Source organism: Semicossyphus pulcher, unplaced genomic scaffold (assembly GCF_022749685.1).
Source record: "Semicossyphus pulcher isolate SPU_LCO1_2020_fin unplaced genomic scaffold, fSemPul1.0.p SCAF_5, whole genome shotgun sequence".
NCBI classification, from domain to species: domain Eukaryota; kingdom Metazoa; phylum Chordata; class Actinopteri; order Labriformes; family Labridae; genus Semicossyphus; species Semicossyphus pulcher.
The window spans coordinates 9,660,929-9,677,193 of NW_027211726.1; the positions used below are offsets into that span (position 1 = coordinate 9,660,929).

Below are 16,265 nucleotides of genomic sequence, written 5' to 3' on the forward strand. Positions count from 1 at the left end.
GTTTACATTAAGCTCCCGAGACTCTCATCCGACGGCTTAGAGGGGAAGTAATGACTGTGCGGCAGGCTTAGATTAGCACAACAACCACTTCACAACAAACGTTTTAACTCTCATCCTTCTTTTTTATTCACTCTCCAGATCATTAAGGACCGCGTCTTCTCTCACATATCGAGGAACAAGTACATGTGGAACTCCCTGCCAGGAGGTCTGCTGGTCCTGCCGGAGTACTCCACTCACCTTGCACATTTCCCTTTCTACTACCTGGGCTTAGGTAAACACACACACGAGTTTTAAATGAGACAGATCGACATGAAAGTCTAGATTTGATTGTACATTAAGGATGGTGATGAGACTATTATGTCAGGACTTAATCCAAAAGGCAACCGGACTTGGTTAAAGCTCTCGAAGACGTTTCACCTCTCATCTGAAAGGCTCCTTCAGTTCTAAACCGACTGGTGGACGGAGCTACAAATATAAGCCTCTGTAGGTCATTAGTATGCTAATAGATGTGTAATCAAGGGTGAGTCGTCAGCCTGAGCTGTGAACCCAGAATCACTGAGAGTCGTTGGCACCGTCTGGTGTTGATGGGTTGTTAAGCTCACATGATCCTGAGTGTGAGTGTGATCTCAGCTGTTAGGGAAGAGAATTCAACACTGCATTGTAAGCAGGTGATAGGTGATGTCTTAGGCCACCACCTCTGTTAAGGGGTGGTTAACATGGATGGCTTCCTTGACGCCTCTTTCGAACCAACTGTCATCTCTGGCCTGTCTGGAAGGAAGCGGTCATATGCCCCTTTCCCACCTAAATTTAGCGTGTTGGCGCCGGTTTTTCAGACCCGGGAAGACCCGCTCATAAATGCCGATTGTCTCCGTTCCCATTGTCAGTGAAGTATCCTCCTTTCTGCCCAAAACCTCCTGCCCAAAACAGGGTTAGTAAACAGTGAAGATGTTACGGTGGTTAGGTCTTTATTGTACTCATTCAGTCTGTTTATCAAACTCGGCGCCGGGTTATGTAAAGCTGGAAAAACCATCCCATAACACAGGTGGTGGCCTAAAGACCTACAGAGGCTTATATTTGTAGCTCCATCCAGCAGTCAGTGAAGAACTGAAGACGCCTTTCAGATGAGAGGTGAAACGTCTTCAAGAACTTCAACCAAAGTCCGGTTGCCTTGGGGATTAAGCGTAGAGTTACCACGACCTGGATGACTGAGAGAAGTGGTTTTAAACTGTCTCAAGATCCTTGATTGACCAACACGGATACATTGATTAAGTTCCTTGTATAAAATAATTACAGATTATACGTACTCTCATGACTTATCTTTTCGTGACCTTGTTCAGGGGTCAGTCCAGGTCAAGAGTTCACTGCTGTCATCCATGCGGTCTCCCCATTGATCTCCCAGTCTCAGCCGATCATGAAGCTGCTTCAGGTGGTCTCCAAGTCGAAATACTGCTCGCAGGTAAATATAAAAATCTTTAGATTAGACTACAATTAAATATAATGTAGCCATAAATGGTAACTTCCACACTGATGAGCCCACCGGATATCTTCATAAGGAAGCATGCTTATACCAACCCAGCTGGTTGATTGATGTCAGCAGATATTTCTGTGTATGTGTTACGTAAAAATATCCTCCCCCTGCCTCTCCAGATCATCATTCTCTGGAACAGCGAGAAGCCGCCACCCAGCCGGAGCAAATGGCCTCCGATGCCCGTCCCCCTCACTGTGACAGACGGGAGGAGGAAGGTGAGGAGCCGGTGTCACTCACGCCTCATGCTCTGCTCTGACGTCTGAGTGACAGCGTGACAAACTGTCGGATGCTCACTCCGTTTATGTATCTTTTACTCTCCATCTCCGTTGCTCTGTTTTCCTGCTCCTTCTCCTTGGTGTGTACTTTCTCCACCTCTCTTCCTATCCATGTGTATCTGACTTGTCCACTGATCCGTGTGGCGCTCGCTTTCATAAATGTCACTCACTCTCAACATTTCCTTTTGGTCTCCTTTACACTGTCTCTCTTTTTTAAGTCCAGAGGCAAAAAATCTATAGTGATTCACTCATCTCAGTCATTCATCATGATTTACTGTAACACGATCATCTCCTATAATCTCCGTAAGCACAGACCAGACATCACAAAGCTCACAGTACCAGAGCTGAGATTTACGACTGTGTTTCTCCTTCAGACAACCAGTCGGTTCCTACCTCATGTTGCCATTGAGACGGAAGCGGTGCTGAGTCTGGACGAGGATACGGTCCTGCTCACCAGCGAGGTAACAAACGCACAGCAGAGCTGCACACACGTAAAGACGAACAGTTGCAACAATGTCTAAGTGTTTATTTCTGTACTTGTAGGTGAATTTTGCCTTCCTGGTGTGGCGGAGCTTCCCCGAGCGGATCGTGGGTTACCCTCCCAGGAGCCACTTCTGGGACCCCTTGAAGCGTGCCTGGGGCTACACGTCCAAATGGACCAATGACTACTCCATCGTCCTGACTGGAGCCGCCTTCTACCACAGGTACACCGACAGACTAAATGCAAAGTAAAGCTGGAGATATACTTGCTTTTTAACCTCGTGTTCGTGTACACAACCGTCTGCGTCATGAATGTAATTGTTCACGTACATGTCTATGCACTTCCCATGTTACTGGAGGATACCTCTAGAGGGCACACCAGAGAGCTCAGGGTGTTTGCAACTACTGTATTTGCGGGATGTAAACAACAGACATGGCAACACTCGAGGAGGTTAATGTTAATTCTGAGATCATGACAGAAAAAGCGACAGCTTTTGGGCACCATCCCCATTCCGTTTCTCCAACATGTTCCTCCGTGCACGGACGTAACGTTCCCGGACTTGTTTCCATTGTGTTTACCAGGTTTCCACGTCGACTTCTAAATCTGTCCCCAGGCATGTTTGTTACTGTGCAGTGGTAGTGACACATCGAACATATGTGGATAATTGCGGACTTGATTAATCAGCTTGTCTTCAAAACATCCAGCCATTCTTATCCCCCCTGCCTCTACACTCCACCTACTGTCATGTGCATACTGCATCTTGGCTACGCGTAGTGTTCATTTTTGAGGACGTGTACAACCGACGCTCCAAACAGACGCAGGGAACGTGTGGCAGCCATCATGCACACGAACACGTAGTTAAAAGCAAGTATATCTCCCACTTAGAGCTAGAGTCAGTGGTTTTGTAGATATTTGGTCCCAAGCTAGAAAAGTGGACATAGCGTTAAAGCAAAGTTAGGAGATTGTTGAGTTCTTTACAGGTCTAACCAGACCATAGGATCTGTGACCAAACCCAGCTTGTAAGGTTGTGGTCCACGTTTTATTTTGGTCAGTCGTGTCTGTTCTTTTCGCAATATAAGGCCATTTTTACCAGCAATTAAATTACTGGGTTTGTGAAGCTTGGGTCTCTCTCCTTTTAGACCAGGGTCATGTCTGAAAGATGTCAATACGTTATGTCAAAAGATGGGGCGTGTATTAATAATGATTGAAACGATCGGGTCCAAATAGATCTTAAAAACAACTTCAGAATGGTTTCGGATCTGTCATTTTCGACCCATGACGACCTCTACACCAAAGTTACAAACAGTTACACTGCGGGAAACCTAAATAAATGTCATGAGCTGTGAACACCAAAGTTACTTGGCTTCATAATGTGGGATCAATAAATGTCTGTGTACAATATTAAAGTAAAGTTTTGAGATATTTCAGTTGACCTTTTGGGGAACATTTCTACTGCTTGTAAGGTGAGCGGATCATAAAGGTCGTGAAGGGTTCATCCTTTGGCAGCCATGACTGGCTGTATAACATTTCATTGCAATCCATCTTTTATATTGTAACAAAAGTGGAGGACTCCCCAAATCTGTAGCGTGGGCTAGCATGCCATTTCAAGCTACATGTGCTTTGGTTTGTTTTTTAATCATTAACTGCTTTTATTGTGCTCACACCTAAAATTAGACTCATACAAACTCAGATTTCATTATGCAACTGTGATCAAAACAGGTTTCCTCTCAGAGGTCAGCCGCTAAAAACAAGGGACAACTTGATGAATTGCAGCAGCAGCTGACGGGAATTTCAACAAGAAAAGCAAATCGGGACAATCAAACAGAGAGAAGTAGCACTAAGGATAATTATTTGTATGTGAGTGAGACAAAAGAAAGGAGAGGGTGAATTACTCGGGGATTTCTTAGAGCAGTTTGATTAATTTGAAAGGCCTGAATTCGAAAGGTGCAGCAGCGGAGGGCCGCGAGTTCTTCAACAATCGGAGTGTAATTACTCAACAGACTGACAGTTATGAAAGCTGCTGAAGCCTTGCAACGCTGTGAGACAAAGTGGTCATTTTTCTGTCAGCAGTTTCCCTGAAAATCGATGCTAATTTGAATCTTTTCAGACCTTAGGTTACGACCGTGGATATTTGCAAGGCTCCTCTGCAGCACCTCAGAAGCCTGTTTAACCGCTTAGACAGTGAAAAGACAATGAGCAGTCAGTTAGAGGCTGCCTTTCTCATTGTGAGAACCCTCAATTATGCAATCTGCACGCAAATTATCTAATTACTTGCTGCACATTATGGTTAAATGATGTGACAGCAGAGCAGACCAAATGGCTTTTTCACTATACGGCTGCTTTGCTACAAAGAAAAAAGTTGACGAAATCCCCAAAATCAATTTCAGCAACTTCCATAAAGTTACATGTGGTCCTTTAAAGTTCCCAAGCACGTTTAAACCACGTTTCAAAGACAGTGACAGGTGCTGAGTCCGTCATTTGTAATGCAAAATGTCTGAATTGAAAGCACTACACTCAGAGCTCCATGAGTGAAGAACATATGCCTCGTTCCACAGGGCTTCAGCTTGTTGTGCACTATAAATATCAAATCCCACTTGTGAAATGGTTAACTTGTCCCAGATACATATCATCAACATACATCACACCATCTACCCTTCTCTGTAGACGTTTCCGTACAGGTGCTGGCTGCCCCGGCCTCCACCTACGATAAACCGTGTGGAGATCTCTGTACTCCGCGTGTAGGTGTGCAGCTTGTGTGTAAAGAGATTTACGGTGCTGCGAGCGCAAGTACAAGACGCTGAAATTGATAAGAGACTAATTATAGTGGGGCAGAACATCAGGTTCTGCACACTGGCGACAGATGTGACAAAACATTCCTGCAAGAAGATAAACACAGGAATGTGTAATAGATCTCCTAGGTGAGAAAATAACACCTTAGTTTTTAAAGACGTTTTTTTTTTTTTAGATAACAGTGATTTTATGAGATGCCTGAAGACACTGTGATGAATGCTCAGGAGGAAGAACCCAGCAGTGTCTTTTTAATAGACACTATAGTGTGTTTTTTAACGCTTCTTGGATTGGATGTCATTGAATCTATATTTTTCTTTATCTTCCCTTGGTGAGAAACAGAAAAATCAAACAGGGTGGTCAATATCTGCAGCAAAATCAGTGGCACTCCGGTCAACAGAATAGTCTGTCTGTTCTGTACAGCCAAGTGGTGTTTACAGCAATCTCGGATCCTCTGGGGGCCGGGCATGTAGCCAGCGGTTAGCAATAGACGACTTCCTATCAAGGCTTCGTTTTTCGCGTGCTGCATTGATTACAGAAAAAGAAACTTCTTGTGATTTACGTTAATTAACGGGTCTTACCTTTGCTGAAATAACGTCATGATGCAGATTTGTAGAAAGTAAAAATGAGGCTTCGTCAGGTCGGTCATCAAGAGGAGAAGAAAACTACTTTTAAAATTAGTTGATTTTCGTTTGTTGAACGGAGGTCCGATTGATCATTTTGATGCATTTGAGGAAGTTGGGAAATCTGAACGGCTTTCGTGACACCGCGTCAGGGAAGTTGAATTTTTGATCTAGAACGGTTTGTTAGCGGTTAGCATGCAGGTGTCTGTTTAATAAGATTAATAAGAAGCGAAATCATCATTAGATGATCGCTGATGGGAGCCGGACTGTTTATCCTGCATACGCTGCAGCCTGCTGTTACGTGATTGGTCAATATTACTCGGACTACAAGCGTAGTTCAAACGGAAACCAGAACACTTGCCGTCGAACACGTCCCATAAATAGAGATTATGTTTAAAGTTACCCCTTTAAACTTTTGTTTTTGCTCATTTATACTACTATAACTAAGTTTATTTGAACCAACTAATCAACCAGAAGTTCAGAAGTTAGCAACTGGCACAAAGGCTTCGACCACTCCTTGCTGTCCTCACCTGGAGTTGGCTGGAGCTACCCCGTTACTGTGGTAACTGTGGTGCTGGGAGGGGGAAGCCATCAAATTCCACGTTTCTGGCAAAAAAAAAAGTCTGACTTTCCCTTTTTCCATTGGGGTTGAAAGACAAAATGTTTTTTGAAGTCTTACCTTTCAATGACCTTATACACATGCCTGTGTAACACTTTCTCCTCCCCCACAGGTACTACCACTACCTGTTCTCCCACTACCTGCCCCAGTCTCTGAGGACTCTGGTGGATCGCACGTCCAACTGTGAAGACATCCTCATGAACTTCCTGGTCTCCGCTGTCACCCACCTGCCGCCCATCAAAGTGGCTCAAAGGAAGCAGTACAAAGAGCTGCCCAGTCCGGGGGTATGTTGCCATTTGTCTTTGTTACTTGTGTTGAATTCTGATGTCTGTGGGTGCTGTCGACTCAAAGGTCAGGTCAGAGCTGGAGGGTAAATAACAGCATTTTTGCTCCATCTCGCAGGGTACCAAGAGTGTCCCCTGGGCCAACCCGGAGCACTTTAACCAGCGGCAGGAGTGTGTCAACACCTTCGCCAGCTGGTTTGGCTACATGCCTCTGGTCCACTCTCAGTTTCGCCTGGACCCCGTGCTCTTCAAAGATCAAGTGTCTGTCCTCCGCAAGAAGTACAAAGACCTGGAGAGGGCGTGAAAACGGCGGACAGAATGGACAGAAAGGCCGGGGAGAGGCGAGGTCTGGTCTTGTGTGGCCTTTTCAATAAGACAGATGGACCAACCGGTGGTGGACAGTCTAGATAAGACTGTTTGGGATGTGGGAAGTGGTCTGTTTGTGACAAGGACAGCGTACAATCATCAGACAGACCCTGGTGGACTGTTCTGGACTATCAACGTATAAATATGAAGAGAAAAAGGCCCACAGGAGCTTTAAAGGATTCTGCCGACCTCCATGAGTCCGGTGTGACCGTGGAGGAGAACAATAAGGGGCCTTGAGAGCGTCCCTGTGATTGGGCCTTGAGAGCGTCCTTGTTATTGAGCCTCTCGCTAAGAAAGGACACTCGCTATTGGACGTGAACAAAAAAAAAAAGAAATGTGTGTGAAGGCTTCAGAAGACAGAGTAACCGCTGTGACAATAAGAAAAGAACGGCTGTATCGGTGCCATGCACTCTTACTGTCAATGTGTGTCTGAGCATTACTGTGCAGGGACTGTTGCCATGGAAACAGATCATTTCACATCAAAATGCTAACTGTAAAACCAATAAAATGATTTATAAATGCAAATTCATGGCTCTGCATGCACTTTGAGTCCCCCCCCCCCCCTACTTGGCGCGCACACCCTCTACTTAAAGATTCTCTGCAGAGACGAAGGAAGCAGATTGCCTCATGATACATTTAAAGATAGTGAAATACTTTAACTCGACGTGTATCCAGAAGACAACATGGATGCATGATAAGCTCATTAGCCATTTTATTGGCAAATAAAAAAAATAGTTATATGTGGATTCAATGAGGCAAAAAACAGGGATTGTTTGCCAGTTGTCTCTCGCCTATCGATCTTCCTGAGCTAGGTATATCACATGAAAAACGCCTGCTGTTGCTGCCCATGTCTGGTGCGTCTCTGAGGCTCAGGTTGCAGAATCTGTTCTTCCAGCACCATCATTTGATGGAGCTGGCGACCACAAAGAACCACAGGGTACGTCAACATGGATTTCTAGCCTCTACTTTCACATGTATCAAAAGCAAGTAAGGAAAATAAGCCAATAATACAGTGGACATGGATATATCCGACAGAGTTCTGGCTGACATGAATGTTTAGTTGTATTAATTAGAGTATACAAGGAAGACGCGCGACAAGGCACGGGGCTGCTCGTGCGCAAGGACAAGTTCAAAGTAGCATGCACTGAGGGATTTATTGCTTCAATGATCCAGATATCCACATTAAAGCCCCGCCTGTAAAGTGTCAGAAAACAGTGGAAACTTCAAATTGCTTCACAGTCCAAAGTTATTCAATTTGCCTTCAAAGATTTTTGAGAAAACCAGCAAACTACCAAAATGGTCACTTTTGACAAGCTGGAGTAAAAAGCAATTCATTCTTTACTGAGCAAACTTACCATGAGCTCAGTTAATGTTGTGGAAACATGCTTCTTTTTCTCTGACGGCTAGGCTGATAATTCGATGTGTGTAGCGAGCCTTTGCTTACACAGTTAAAATCCTGGGAATTTATTTTTCTAGTGAATAATTCAATGAAAAGAAAAAACTCTTCTGGGCAGATTGAATTAGCTGTGAAATTATTCTAAATACGATTACAGCAGCCAAAGTGCTGCCCACTCCAGACTTAGTGATTCTGTGACTCTTATGATTCTCATGGTCTTTGGTGCCTCGCTGTAGTGTAGGAGCACTACACAGACGAGTAAAGACAGATGAATACAAAGGGTCAGGGGCAGAAAATGCATCACGATGTGTTGGTGGATTTGCCTTGATGTACTTATAGATCATCTCAGCTCAGAGTGACATAATGCGTTCCCACATCAGCCCTCGGGGTCAGCACTGACACAAAGAAACGCTTTCTGCAAAGTCTGCGCCGCTGTTTTTAGAGGCAGGACTCTGAAGTATACGTTCAGACTTTTTGTTTAAAAAAAAAAGTTTATTTTATTACAAAACAGAAATGATGTGGTAGGCCTACCTTTTATACCACAGTTTACAAAAATAAATTCACAGGCGAGCAAGTCTCAACAGCCTCAGGCTAAACAGGTGTGTTGTCTCGCACTCGGGAAGCTAATCTCGTTAAGCACATGCGCACACACATTTATGTACAGAGCACCTGAGATACATAGCTGCCAAGGGGCTGATCTGAAGTCTGAGCCCATAATGTTTTTACAACTGACAGAGCATAATAAGGGCAATTGTTCCTATTGTAAACACAGCCGTCAGACCAGCTTCTGTGCTTTGTGGAAGAATTACCTGCAATGAATTCAAGTCTGTCTGATGCCGAGTCAGCACCTGGGACCAAAACACCCAGAATACAGTGTTTATAAAGACTTTTTGTTGTTGTTTTGACCTGAGGCAATTCAGGTATCAACTCATCAATACAAAAGCAGGACTCCAAAACTTATTTGGACAGAGATGGAGTGACAAAAAACACAAAAAAGACAGAAGAAAAAACTACAAATAAAAGAAACTCTTGGAGTGTTTCAGGTTTTTTTCAGCTTTCTTGTTAATAGTTCGCCTCTCAACAACTCCAATATAATACAAAATAAACACCAGAGGTTGTTAAGTAAACTGTGAGTGAAGTGTGAGTTTCAAAGGAGGTGTCCCAAAGTAGAAGATCCCCTATTGAGAATCCAGCAGAAGTTCCCTTATTTCACCTGTTCTTTGCCATTACGCGGTCCCTGCGTCTGCGGAGGAAAGCGTCTCTTAAACAGACAGCTGATCTTGCCATGCCGTCATTTCCTGAGCGTCAGCATGGCGTTGACATCCCACAGCAGGTTCCTCATCTGATCCATCAGAACCTTCATCTCCTGGTTCTTCTGACGCACTCTCTGCGGGCGAATCACAAAACATCCATTAGTGAAGCTACTTAACGCACATTAGCCGTAGCTTTGGTGCAGTTACCATCCTGAGAATCTTGATTTTTTACATCTTGCTTTTACCTGCTTTGCTAGAATGTTGTTGATAAAAACGAACAAGCTGACCTGCCGCAGGCAACATTTAAAAGTATTTTGCCACTGGCTACCTGTCGGCAATTTCTTAACCTGAATCTGAAATGCTCATCCTGCTGGGATATTTGAAATATTGGCAATAATGTTTACAAAAACAACACCTTAATGTGGACCATTTATTTAACATGATGCACGATTTCTGCATTTTGCACCCATGTAAGCATGGGGTACTGTTGGCCAGAGCCAGCACTGCCACCTACAGGCGTTTACAGGGAGGACTTTAAAGGCTTGATATCCTGCTGAGTTTTCTTTTAAAAAGGTAATGAGGAGCCCTCTTTTATGTCTAACAGTCATAAAATGAGTCGTATCTGAACACATATTTTGTGTTGAAATGTTTACTTAACATAATGCAGACATGGAATCATAGATCATAGACATCATAGATGACCACCACAATTATTGCAAACTAGTTGAGATCAGGTAAATACTACTAGTCCTGTGTGACAGTCTTAATTTCGTTAACATAAATAATGACGAAAAATGTTTGTCAATGATGTTTTTTCCATGACGAAGACGAGACGTTGCAGAGCTAAAAATAGATCGTTGATAATAAAAACTCGGTATTGTTTTCGTTAACGAGACGAGACGGGACTAAAATGTTGTTGGTGAGCTGTCGGACTTTCAAAATGCATATTTTCCTCCACTGTGCGTCTAATCTGTCAAAAAACAAGCAATGCATTCCTGTAAGTGGGTAACGGGTATCACAAAGGTGGTTGTGAACTTGCTCTGTGTCACTCAGGCTTTCTGCTTCAGGCTCCGCGTGCGCTCAGAAAAAGGGGCGTTTTACATGTGATGCTGCTTCTGCACAAAAAGGAGCGATCATCGGCTGCCTGCTTCAGTCACACTGTTTATACGAGAAGTGATGATGAAAAGTCATCTTTAGATGCGGTGTCTACATCCTTCATTTACTGTATGGATGATCTGCTGAAATTCAAAGTCTTAATTTTACCTGAAGCAAACAGGTAAAAACCAGAAGAGGGACACTGGAGGGGATCATATTTCCTCAAGAGAGAAAATTGTTTAGACTAAAAGTAATGACTAAAATGTGACTTTTTATTGACTAAAACTGGACTAAAACTATGAAGAGTAAAAAAGACTAAAATGTGAATAAAACTAATAAACATTTTCGTCTGAAGACTAAGACTAAATAGCTGCCAAAATTAACACTGCTGTGTGAAAAGGTCATGAGTAACACTTTGCCACATGTTTACGGTTACACTACAGCATACATATTGTGTTGATCAGTGCATGGGTTACTGAAGGATAACTACACACTGTATTGCAATCTGACAAAAGCACAGGGAAGTCTAACTCAACTACTTCAGTTGAGTTATCCAATGCACCATAGTTGATTTAAGAAGTACCGGTACATGCTAATTATAACTTGACTAAATGTAATATATTCGTCTGAGTTTTTGTTATTAATGTAAATTCTGCTTCTATTCTATTGTAACTGTGAGCATGAATCCAAATAAGGCCAAATGAAAGCAAACAGGAACGTACCTCGAGAACCTCTTTTCTCTCCTGGTTGACAGCAGAACCGCAGGGCTCCACTTTGACAGAAACCAGCTCCTCCCCGACATACGGTAGAAGCTGAAGTCATAAAATACATACTAATGAGTTTTTTTCCCCCTCGTGTCTATAGATGCATTGAGTTTTGGTACTGGAAAAAACACAAGGCAAAAAATGCACTGAAATTTGAATGAATTGAACTTGAAACTGGTTTCAAGCGGTTTTTATAATTGATTTCACAATAAAGCTAAATATTTTGGAGGGGGGGAATTAAATGAGTATTCAAGCAGAAATATTGGACTCCTTCCTGACCTCTGCTGGCCCCTCCTGCAGGTCAGAGGTCATCTCCACACAGCGTTCATACAGGAGCCGGAGCTTTCTGAACAGCAGGGCGAGCTGTCTTAAGTGTTCCTGGAGCTTCCCGAAGCGGTCCTGGTACGTCGCCTGGTTCTGGGTCACGCCGTTAGGAAGCTACATCGGGGACAAACAGCATCTTTCATTCATTCATTACAGTGTTGTTGAAAATTTTGGTTTAGATGTTTTAATATTAAGACATAAAAATGATACTGTGAAACATATCCTTGCTTTCATAGTGTTTTAGGAATAAGACCATTTGAGTGTATAATGCATCAAGCCTGGGTTTAACGATGGCAACACAAATTTTGAGTGATGCAGCTCTTTTGCTCCGAGAGTTTTCGGCTTAATAAGAGAGAAGGGCTCAGTTTAATGGACAAGGACAAGCTGAAAGAGGTGAGTGATACACTGAGAATAACAGAGAAAGACAATTAGAGACTTGGATCAGGTGGAGATGGAAGGATGAGGAAGACAGATGCTGACAGGCACGCCAAGCAGATGAACCAGAAAGGAGGACGGGACAAATGCAGACTGACAAACAACAGAGGAATCCTGTTAGACAGAAAAACAGCAGACATTCAGTTAACATCCACACCGACCAGAAGGGACACAGCAAAGACCAGATTGTAGAAAACTAAGTAAAGTTTTCTCACAGTAGCTACCGAAATACATCTACATTTCCATGGAAACTGTGCAAACTCAATCTGCTGATTATAACAGTATCATAAGGGTTGAAATCTTCAGATTAAGCAAGTAAGTAAACCATAAGTCTAGATTGAGTTTTTGAAAATCCCAATAAATTAGAAACATCAGATTTAGTTGCAGCCCTGGATTAAATCTTTTTATATAATGTAGTCCAAAGAAACAGCAAGATTAACTACAGTCCAAGACGTTATCATATCATATGACAAATAAACTTGACAGGGGCAGTTGAATTTAATTGCATAAGACCATAAAGACCTAATGAACTGGTAATTCTCATCAGCGGTTCAGTAGAGATAACAGATGTTAGCTCGAGCCTACTAAATTAAACTTCTGAGCTCCCGTTTACAAAACAATAACATCACCTCAAAAAGAGAAAGGACATTTCCCGGTCATTCAAAACATTGTCTTCAGCTAGCTTCTGATGTCCTTTACCTGCGTAGCTCGTGTGATCTGGAAAATCTCCATAGTCCGAGTGACAATATCCTGGACAGTCTCCTGTCCAATCCGACAGAGGAACACGGGGGAGATCTCCCTCAGGGCTCCCTGGGGCGGCATGGGCTGCTGTCCCGGGCCGGCTGAGGCAGCATTGGGGGGCAGGTGGGGCTGCTGCTGAGGGGGCATCCCTGCCATCCCTGGCTTCTGAGGTAATGAGGCTGCCATCACTGCACAGATCTATGTCATAGGGAGATTAAAATAACGTGATAACTTGATAAAGTGTCTAAACATATTGTAAGCCCAGTACTCCAAAATTGCTGGTGACACAACGACGACTACTCTTCAACGTTAACACTGAGGCTAGTTAATTAGAGTGGTGTTAATAACTACTTTAAAAGAACAGCACGACATGAACTCTCACATTTCCTGAAGATGAACCACTATAAAACTCCACTTTTGTTTGAAATTGACATAAATTGCTTTTCATAACATAGCCGCAAGTTACAACCGCACAACTTCTTCTATTATACGCATTCAAGTACAAAAACACAGCGTTTCAGCGACTGACTGACAAAAGCTCATCTTGGTGGCTAAACGTGCTAGCCTGATTGTAAATACTCATTCAATGGCAAGCTAGTTAGCCATTAGCTTGCTGACTAAGCTACCTCGTCGGGATTGAAAAAAATGCTTACCTTAATTAACGTCCTTAGGCGAAAAACGGTCCAAACATAGAACGGGTTGCTCTAACAATTGCGAAAAATAATGTATGCCTATCTATTTTTTAAGTACGACATAGTGAGACCTTTTCAGTTATTTCTTTCAAAAAGCGCCGCACGTTATTGTTTTCATTGCGTCACTTCCTGGTAAATGACACATTTCCCCTTCCCGCCACTAGATGGAGCCAGAGCTAAATTAAGTTGTTTTAAAAAGTGATGTACTCAGAAGTGGTAGAAGAATTGCTGTTTAAAAATCCTGCATTCAGTACAATTTCAGTTGAGTAAAAGTAGTGTCATGAACACAATATTATCAGTAAATCTAATTCAAAGTATCATACCTGCTACAGTTTAATAATAACACATTTTATTATTGTATTAGGCTAATACTACTTTTGCATGTGTAGCCTACCCAGAATTAACATATTGTTGCTAAAGCTTATTTTTACTACTTTGTGGGCATCTAATCTTGACAATTAACATAGTTTATTTATAGACTATGTTACTTAAACCGCAAAGTAACTAGCTTCCATAGGCCTACATTTCTGGAAGGAGTATAAATGTAAACAGTCATGCTAAGTACAAGTACCTCTACCTACTCCCTTCTACCACTTTTACCTATATAGTCCTTAATGTAACATTGGAGTGCTGCTATTTACATATTTAAAGATCTAATAGAATCAGAATTGGGGTTTATTGCCAAGTAGGTTTACACATACAAGGAATTTGTTTTGGTGTTTTGATGCCGAACAATTAACACAGAATAAGAATAAAAATAAGTAAAAGACTTAAATAGAAGATAAAAAACATATAGGTAATTAGAATAAAAATATAAAAAACCAATACGTATAATACAACACATACTGTACAGATGTGCAGGCTATTGGTGAGTGAAAAAGCTTACAGTATAAAATCAAAAATCATGCAGTGTATAGACAATATAAAAGTCCAGTGTGCGTTAACGCATAGAGTCTGAGCAAATACAGCTGCAAGCAATAGCTATGGGAAATACTATACAACATTAGTACTAAATGTGTCTCCTGTATTATAGGCCTACAGATTTCCCATCAACTCATCCCCTGTTTTAGGATTGTGTGTTCTACCAAGACCTACCAATGTACATAAAAATAAACCCACTGTTTCATAAAGATAGGCAATAATAATAGACTTTAATAGACTTAAACAAAGGTCCTATGATTGAGCCCTGTCCAGCAGGATACATTGACATTCATCACTGGCAAATGTTTCGTGCGTCCACCAGCTCTCCTTGTTAAACCTGTGTGGCTGACTTTATCCTCTGTTTACATAGGATCAAAGGTTGCAGCCACCGTGACAGACGAGAAGTACATTTTGTCTTTCAGGTGGTGTAGTTTATGATTTCAAAGGTCTATATTTCATCTAAACAAACATGAGTAAAGTGGGATGGAATTTTTTTTATTCTGCTCCATGATTTTTTATGTGTGTTTACTTGAGAACTTTGGAACAATAAGATTTGTTTGGAGGCTGGCGTTACAAAGGTCAGAAAGACACTGATGACAATGAACAGAAGGGATAGGCAAATATTTAACACTGAATTTGAATATATTTTAATCAGACAATTTTATTTTATTTTGGTGACGTTAAAAGTAAAGCATTTGTTCTAAACACAATTTCCAAAAACACACTTTTATTATGGTTTTAATGTAGTTTGGTAAAAACAAAACAAAGTCAGAGAGACAGATAAATAAGATTCTACTGATACATGTAAGCTAACAACAGCTATTGTTAACATTACCGTCATGCTGTTGCTTTGTCTTTAATGCTCGTTTGAAGTTTTTAAAGTGGATTCTGTGTCAGAAGAAGGAAAACTTTAATTATGTGTCATGGAGGACTTTTAAAAATGATTTATACTGCATTGCTGAAAGGCTTCAGGGTTCTATGTTACTATTGTGTCCGATCCTACAAGGGTCAAACGTTCCCTAGCGCAAAATCCTTGGAGTATGACACATTTAGGGGACCTTTCGAAGAGTTTTAGGTTTTTAGCAATTTTTTTTTTTCTAGGTCAAACGTTCAATGCATGATTCCCTTGGTTAATATGTTAAAATGACGCAGCTTAAGCATATAGGCTGCTGATGTAACTCCTTGAAACCTGAAACTCCCTGACATTTGAGGGTAAGGCATTAAGACAGAAAACAATGATCTGTCCACAGTGGCTGAACATTTGTGTGCCATTTAAACTGCATTCAAAACATCCCCCTACCTTAAGGTCAAACAAAGTGTCGTGAAGTTGCTCTTTGGTGGGAAACACAGGAATTCAAAAGTTTAAAAAAAAAGAAAAGACTTTATTCAAATGGCATGACATTGAAAGGTCATGCCAAAAAACATGATGAGTAACAACCCATGCGTTGCTGCAATAAAAACCCTCCTCAGGGTTTTATCCTTCTACCTCTGTTCTTTTGATAGCCCTTACCAAACTCTTACAATGTTGGTGAACATTGAATGCTTGAGATATGGGAGCCTGGGGTCATAAATAAGACCCTATCCCCCACAGGATGCATATACTGACTTTGTTTAGCCTATGGTTTCTTATAGCACTAGCATAGGTAAGTGAAATGTCACACCAACTATTGGATATATTGCC

At 41.9% G+C, this 16,265-nt stretch overlaps 2 protein-coding genes across 4 annotated transcripts in view; one reads left to right on the forward strand and one right to left on the reverse strand.

Moving 5' to 3' along the window:
* The window catches only part of ext1c (exostoses (multiple) 1c), a 104,216-nt gene extending 96,728 nt beyond the window's left edge, over positions 1–7,488 (forward strand). For all 3 annotated transcript variants that reach the window (XM_069681012.1, XM_069681014.1, XM_069681013.1), the window contains exons 6-12: positions 139–271; positions 1,338–1,456; positions 1,648–1,743; positions 2,178–2,264; positions 2,347–2,507; positions 6,426–6,597; positions 6,716–7,488. In XM_069681012.1, coding sequence (XP_069537113.1) covers positions 139–271; positions 1,338–1,456; positions 1,648–1,743; positions 2,178–2,264; positions 2,347–2,507; positions 6,426–6,597; positions 6,716–6,901 — 954 coding nt within the window. In that variant the 3' untranslated portion in view covers positions 6,902–7,488. The remainder of the gene's footprint in view (positions 1–138; positions 272–1,337; positions 1,457–1,647; positions 1,744–2,177; positions 2,265–2,346; positions 2,508–6,425; positions 6,598–6,715) is intronic.
* A 1,353-nt stretch (positions 7,489–8,841) lies between these two features.
* On the reverse strand, positions 8,842–13,751 carry LOC138609054 (mediator of RNA polymerase II transcription subunit 30). Its single transcript, XM_069681659.1, has 5 exons — positions 13,625–13,751; positions 12,930–13,169; positions 11,751–11,909; positions 11,430–11,519; positions 8,842–9,746 (listed from the first exon to the last, which is right to left on the reverse strand). Exons 2-5 carry the CDS (start codon positions 13,155–13,157, stop codon positions 9,651–9,653), a joined length of 573 nt encoding a protein of 190 aa, XP_069537760.1. The 5' UTR covers positions 13,158–13,169; positions 13,625–13,751; the 3' UTR covers positions 8,842–9,650.
* Positions 13,752–16,265: the final 2,514 nt, after the last annotated feature.